This window comes from Rhinopithecus bieti, unplaced genomic scaffold (genome assembly GCF_001698545.2).
Source record: "Rhinopithecus bieti isolate Rb0 unplaced genomic scaffold, ASM169854v2 scaffold_31548, whole genome shotgun sequence".
NCBI lineage: Eukaryota > Metazoa > Chordata > Mammalia > Primates > Cercopithecidae > Rhinopithecus > Rhinopithecus bieti.
Window position 1 is genome coordinate 532,711 of NW_016814470.1, and position 7,270 is coordinate 539,980.

The 7,270-nt window shown below is 47.0% G+C and overlaps 1 protein-coding gene across 1 annotated transcript in view; it reads left to right on the forward strand.

The window, feature by feature from the left end:
- Positions 1–6,850, forward strand: part of LARP6 (La ribonucleoprotein 6, translational regulator) — a 22,382-nt gene extending 15,532 nt beyond the window's left edge. Inside the window, exons 2-3 of the mRNA XM_017851172.1 lie at positions 1,577–1,787; positions 5,291–6,850. Of these exons, the coding sequence (XP_017706661.1) occupies positions 5,432–6,355 (924 nt within the window). The 5' untranslated portion in view covers positions 1,577–1,787; positions 5,291–5,431 and the 3' untranslated portion in view covers positions 6,356–6,850. The remainder of the gene's footprint in view (positions 1–1,576; positions 1,788–5,290) is intronic.
- The last annotated feature ends 420 nt before the right edge of the window (positions 6,851–7,270 follow it).

Sequence of the window (7,270 nt, forward strand, 5' to 3'; positions counted from 1 at the left end):
AACTGAGACAGTGACACCTTTGCTTTCCGCTGGTTCAGAAACTTTGTTTCATGCTCAAAATTATTAAAAATATTGCGTAAGATTACCTCAGGTTATCTGTACAAGGTGTATATGATACATAAATGAATTTGCGTTTAGACTTGGGTCCCATCCTTGAGATATCTCATTACGTATATGCAGATATTCCAAGCTCTGGAAAAATCGGAAATCTGAAACACTTCTGGTCCCAGGCATTTTGGATAAGGGATACTCAGTCTGAACCAAGCATTTGGACCCAGGCAGTCTTAACTCTAAAGTCAGGACTCCTAGAGCCAGCAGCCCTAGGAAATTACACTCCCATCTGTAATTCCAGCACTTTGGGAGGCCAAGGCAGGTGGCTTGAGAGGCAGTGATCATGTATCCACATGGAGATCGCACCACTGCAGTGACTCCTGAGAGGCAGTGATCATGTATCCACATGGAGATCGCACCACTGCACTCCAGGTCTTGTCCTGAACCAGCTAAGAAATCAAGCTTTTTTTCTTTAATAAATATGGAGGATCTTACTGAAAGGTCAAGTGACTCTGCTATACTGTCTTCTAGAAACTAGGATTTGAGGGGGTGGAGTAGAAGAGGAAGAATAAGAGAGTATATGTGAAAAACATTTTGCCATATGTGAAAAACATATGGTGGCAGAGCACCACATACATGTCAGCAGAGGGTGTTGTTATAATAATAATTATTCTTATTTTGAGACAGGGTCTCACTCTATCAACCAGTCTGAGGTGCAGTGGTGCAATCTTGGCTCACTGCGACTTAGACCTCCCGGGCTCAAGCTCTCCTCCCACCTCAGCCTCCCAAGTGGCTGGGACTATAGGCCTGCACCACCACACCTGGCTAATATTTTTGTGTTTTTTGTAGTGGCAGGGGTCCCACTATGTTGTCCAGGCTGGTCTCAAACTCCTGGGCTCAGGCTGCCTGCCTTGGCCTCCCAAAGTGCTGGGATTATAGATGGGAGCCACGATGCCTGGCCAGTTATTATTTTTATGATCCTCCATACTTGTTAGAAACAAAAGATTGACTTCTTAGCTGTTTGGGGGCAAATCTCTCCTTCTGTGACCATGTCACCCAGTGTCATCATCTAGGGCTGCCGTAACAAAATACCATGAGCTGGATGGTTTAGAACAACAGAAATATATTGTTTCATGGTTCTGGAGGCCTGAAGCCTGAAATCAAGTGCCCTCTGAAAGTACTAGAAATGGATCCATTCCAGGCATCTTTCCTCACTTCTAGTGGCAGTCTTTGGCGTTCCTTGGGTTTTGCTGCATCACCCCAGTGTCTCCCTTCGCCTTCACATGATGTTCTCTCTGTATGCATGTCTGTGTTCAAATTTCCCCTTTTGATAAGGACTCCAGTTGTGTTGGATTAGGGGGTCTACCCTACTCCAGTAAGACCTATCTTAATTAATTGCATCTGCAGTGACCCCCATTTCCAAATAACATCATATTCCAAGGTACTGGGGGTCAGGACTTTAACATATGAATTTTGGGGGGACACAGTTCAACCCCTAACACCCAGTGTCTCCTTCTGGTCTCAGTGGCACCACTGCAAGTGGAGGCGAGAATGAGCGTGAGGACCTGGAGCAGGAGTGGAAGCCCCCGGACGAGGAGTTGATCAAGAAACTGGTGGATCAGATCGAATTCTACTTTTCAGATGAAAACCTGGAGAAGGACGCTTTTTTGCTAAAGCACGTGAGGAGGAACAAGCTGGGATATGTGAGCGTTAAGCTACTCACGTCCTTTAAAAAGGTGAGGCTTGGTTCTCAGAAGCTGCTTCAAGGATTTCAAGTGTGTTTTGGGTTTTGGTTCTAAACATTTTTTTTTTACTCCCTTGAAACCTGATGACGAACAATTTTAAAAATTAAGTCTGTGCCTGAAAAAGAGAAAAATAGCTAGGAGAAGGGATTTAGAATTGTTAGGAATATACTCCCACACTATTAAAAGGGTCCTGGGCATTGGGACAAATCTCAGCTGGCAGCAGTTATGAAACAATATTACTTGTTCTTAGTAAAGTTCAGGCACTTTTGCCAGGCAAGTGGGTGGCCAGGAGGATGCAGTACCAGGACAGAGGGACTCGAAGGCCTTGAGAGATACCTGCCAGACCTAAAATTATATGAAATCCAAGCTTTTCATTTGTCAAGTTGAATAAGTAAAGGGAGAGAATGAGCACCCAGCACTATCAGAAATGAGCCTTCTCTAAGACACAAATGCTCTGCCTGTGTGACGCCATCATCCTCATCTATACAATAGGGAGATGAGATTTGTAATTATTGCTGCCATCTGGGCAGCAGACTGCTTGTCCCTGCCGTATATAGATCCAGGGTTTGGGCTGTGTACTGTCTACTTCTCAGAGAGTTGACAGACTAGTTGGAATAAGAACTCTGAGTCTCCCTTGGGGGAAGTGCATTTACTAGAATGGAAAAGCACCACGCAGCCTGTTGCATAACAGGATGCGTAACAAGTGGGTCCCGGCCAAGTTGTCTGTGTACTTTGTCAGAGAGCACTGGAGGAGAGCTTTTCTCGTTGGACCTCTTCCCTGCCTCACCCACTGGTGTACTCTGCCTGGCCCTCTCACTCTTTTTCCTTTATTCATTCATCAAATATACTCATTGTCTCTGCTGAGTGCTGTGCTAGGCGCAGGAGGTACAGAATGAAGATGGTACTCCCCCTGTCCTTGACAAGCTCGCAGTCCAATAAAGGAGAGAGATCTGAAAGATTACAATGTGACCACATACAGTAGGACAAAAGAGAACACAGTATTGTTGGGTGCTAGTTGATCAGAGCAACTAACCCTGTCTGGAGACTTGAGAAGTCTTCCCAGAGAAGGTGACATTGAAATAGGATTTTGGAGGATGAGTAGGAGTTTTCTAGGTACAGGGGAATGGAAGGGGTATTTTAATGGCCAGAGAAAAGTGAGCAAGCCTTCATATGAAAAGTGTTTGTGGGGGATTCCAAAATGAAGCAGCCAGTGGAATCATCCCGCACGTCTCTTTGTTCCTCCCCAGGGACCCCGAGAGTCAGCCTGTTTTACTTTCCTCTTTAAGCTGCCACTTATGGACCAATTTAGGAATGTTCTTCTCTGTTGAAACCTGGCTGCAGAGTACAGACAGACTCCCTAACACCTCCAAAATCAAAGCAAAGATCCTTTTCATTCTGAAGGATTTCCTGTTAATCACAAAAGGGAAACATACATGACAAAGGTAAAAAACACAGGCAAATTACAATGTTTCTGAAACCTTAGAGTTCTTCTAGTCATTGCACAAGGACGAAAGCTCCCCGGTCCCTTTTCTCAGGTGCTACCTGGACCTTCCTTATGAATGGTCACGGACCCAGGCTTAGGATGCTCGGACTGTAACCGAGATTTTCCAGTGGACCTTGCTTCTGGCTCAGGAGGGATATTCAGTCTTTGCAGAGCCTGCTTCTCTTGCAATGAGATGTGGTCCCCCACAGACTTCTGTAGCCCTCTGAGTAAGGCAGTGCTGTGCTTTCCCCAGGTGCTCCTAGCTCAAGCTTCATGCTTAGGAAATTGTTTCTTTTTATCTCCCAAGTGCTCCCTCCCTAGCTGTTTTTGGAGAAGGCTCCACCATGTTTCACCCCACAGTGAGCCACTGCCTGGCTTTCCCCCAGCCTCACACTCACCTGCAGTCATCAGCTTCACCCTTTCTGGATTCCTCGACTCTGTCCACCTGAAATCCGACCCTTGGCCTGGGCCTTCTTCTCTGTGCCCTTGGCCCCGTGTTCTTCTAGTAGCCTAAGTCTGAGCCATTTCACCCAGAGGCTGCAGGCTACAGTGGACAGTACTATCTCTCTAGGAGCCTGTGTATAGTCATGGGTCTGCCAGGGTTTCGCCATCCTGCCCAGTGAGTGAGCCTTTCCTTCTTGAATTTCATGAAGTTCCAGTTTTATGCTCAGAGGCACCTGGAGTTCCCAGTTCTTTTGCTGAGCAGCTATGTTGGCCTATTCTCAGAGGACTTAGGGGGATCTCGCCATTACGGGCTCAGGTCACCCACCCCACCCACCTTCACTATTTCTTTGGGATGACTCATTCCCCCTGGCATTCCCTTCACTGGAAGTGGGCCTCTAGAAAATTACTGTTTTACAGTATAAATATAGCTTTCTTTTTTTTTTTTTGAGACGGAGTCTCGCCCTGTCACCCAGGCTGGAGTGCAGTGGCCGGATCTCAGCTCACTGCAAGCTCCGCCTCCCGGGTTTACGCCATTCTCCTGCCTCAGCCTCCCGAGTAGCTGGGACTATAGGCGCCCGCCACCTCGCCCGGCCAGTTTTTTGTACTTTTAGTAGAGACGGGGTTTCACCGTGTTAGCCAGGATGGTCTCGATCTCCTGACCTCGTGATTCGCCCGTCTCGGCCTCCCAAAGTGCTGGGATTACAGGCTTGAGCCACCGCGCCCGGCCAAATATAGCTTTCATATACTGCAACATTGATACACACAATTTCCACCAACAGAGGAGGACGGAGGGATTATTTCACCATTCTTAGTGAGGCCCAAGTTGGATTTAATTTCAAGTTGAAATAGTTCAATGTCATTCTCAGGAGATATTGCAGTAAAATGTGAAAGATCTTTTGGAACCTTCTCTGTATCAAATGCGAAAATGCAGAAATACTGCTTTAGAGAAGCATTCGAATGTTAAAATCTCCAAATCCTATCAAAATGATGACACGTAATATTTGAAATAATGATAGCACATGATAATTGAGTACTCACTGTGAGCTAGACACTATTCTGTTTTATATGTAAATGAGTTTGTATGTGTCTGTACATACATATGTACATGTATATATTTATTCGTTTAATCTTCAGGACAGCTCTTTGAGATGGCACTATTAACATCTCCATTTTCCAGGGCAAGTTGAGGCACTAAGAGGTTGAATAACTTTCCAAGTCTTACTGCAAGCTAGAGGTGGGTCTTTGATTTGTGTATACAACAGCCTTGTTCCAGAGCCTGCAATTTAACCTCTAAACTTGCACAGAATAGAATATTTCCATTTTCATGGAGAGTTCTGTTGGACAACACTGCTGTGGTGCCCTTGTTTGAAATTGTAGAACTTGTTTTCATTCACTTATTCATTCACTAGATTTTTGAGTGTTTACACATACTACATACGATTCTAGACAGTAGAATACAGGGATTCTGGTGTTACAGGGATAAGGAAGTGAGGGAGGGAGCTTATAGTGTACACCAGGATGGACAAGGGCATTAGATACTATTTCAGATTTGCTTTCTGTTCTGCAGGTGAAACACCTTACACGGGACTGGAGAACCACAGCACATGCCTTGAAGTATTCAGTGGTCCTTGAGTTGAATGAGGACCACCGGAAGGTGAGGAGGACCACCCCTGTCCCACTGTTCCCCAACGAGAACCTCCCCAGCAAGATGCTCCTGGTCTATGATCTCTACCTGTCTCCTAAGCTGTGGGCTCTGGCCACCCCCCAGAAGAATGGAAGGGTGCAGGAGAAGGTGATGGAACACCTGCTCAAGCTTTTTGGGACTTTTGGAGTCATCTCATCAGTGCGGATCCTCAAACCTGGGAGAGAGCTGCCCCCTGACATCCGGAGGATCAGCAGCCGCTACAGCCAAGTGGGGACCCAGGAGTGCGCCATCGTGGAGTTTGAGGAGGTGGAAGCCGCCATCAAAGCCCATGAGTTCATGATCACAGAATCTCAGGGCAAAGAGAACATGAAAGCTGTCCTGATTGGTATGAAGCCACCCAAAAAGAAACCTGCCAAAGACAAAAATCACGACGAGGAGCCCCCTGCGAGCATCCACCTGAACAAGTCCCTGAACAAGAGAGTGGAGGAGCTTCAGTACATGGGTGATGAGTCTTCCGCCAACAGCTCCTCTGACCCCGAGAGCAACCCCACGTCCCCTATGGCGGGCCGACGGCACATGGCCACCAACAAGCTCAGCCCTTCTGGCCACCAGAATCTCTTTCTGAGTCCAAATGCCTCCCCGTGCACAAGTCCTTGGAGCAGCCCTTTGGCCCAACGCAAAGGCGTTTCCAGAAAGTCCCCACTGGCGGAGGAAGGTAGACTGAACTGCAGCACCAGCCCTGAGATCTTCCGCAAGTGTATGGATTATTCCTCTGACAGCAGCGTCACTCCCTCTGGCAGCCCCTGGGTCCGGAGGCGCCGCCAAGCCGAGATGGGGACCCAGGAGAAAAGCCCCGGTGTGAGTCCCCTGCTCTCCCGGAAGATGCAGACTGCAGATGGGTTACCTGTGGGGGTGCTGAGGTTGCCCAGGGGCCCTGACAACACCAGAGGATTTCATGGCCATGAGAGAAGCAGGGCCTGTGTATAAATACCTTCTATTTTTAATACCAGCTCCACTGAAAACCACCTTCGTTTTCAAGTTTCTGACAAATATCTGGCATGACAGAATGGAATTCATTCCTCTTTGAGAGATTTTGTATACATATAGACCTCTTAATTTATCTATCTGTAATATATATAAACCGGTACGCCATGGTTTGAAGACCACCTTGTAGTTTAGGACACCTGTTCTTCCCAGCGTGGCCACTATTTTGATAATGGCTGATGTGAGTGAGTGTGATGGCCCTGAAGGGCTGTGGGATGGAGGTTCCCTTGGGAAACTCTGGCAGCATCTCTCTTTTTTGGTATGGAGTTTTTCCCTTCAGTGACTGAGCTGTCCTTGATAGGCCATGCAAGGGCTTCCTGAGAGTCCAGGAGAGTTACCTTGTACAACAACAAGTAGTTAAGCCTTTAGCATGGTGTCTTATAGGACCAAATCGATGTTACCTGTCAAGTAAATAAATAATAAAACACCCCACTGGGAGTGCTGACTTTGAGGTTATAGATTGTGCCTGACAGAAGTCTGTGCCTGTCTGACAGAGCTGTGGGTGGTATGTCATGAGGCCCTGAGGCGATGAGCAGAGACATCTTTCTTTTCTTTAAGAGAACATTTAAACATTTTTTTATTTGTACACATTTATGGGCTACATGAGAAACTTTGTTACATGTTTATAATGCATAGTGATCAAGTCAGGGCACTTAGGGTTCCTCACTATACCCCAGGGCAGTCCCAGGGTTCTCCTTGGGCTCCTGGCAGCCTGCGAGGTGTCTCATCACGATGAATTTTACTGAGCAAAGGCCGCTTGGCATATACTGAGGGTGTACAGTCCAGGACCCACAGCATCGATCTTACCTGGGAACTTGTTAGAAATCCAGATTCTCAGGCCGACCCCAGGCCCACTGA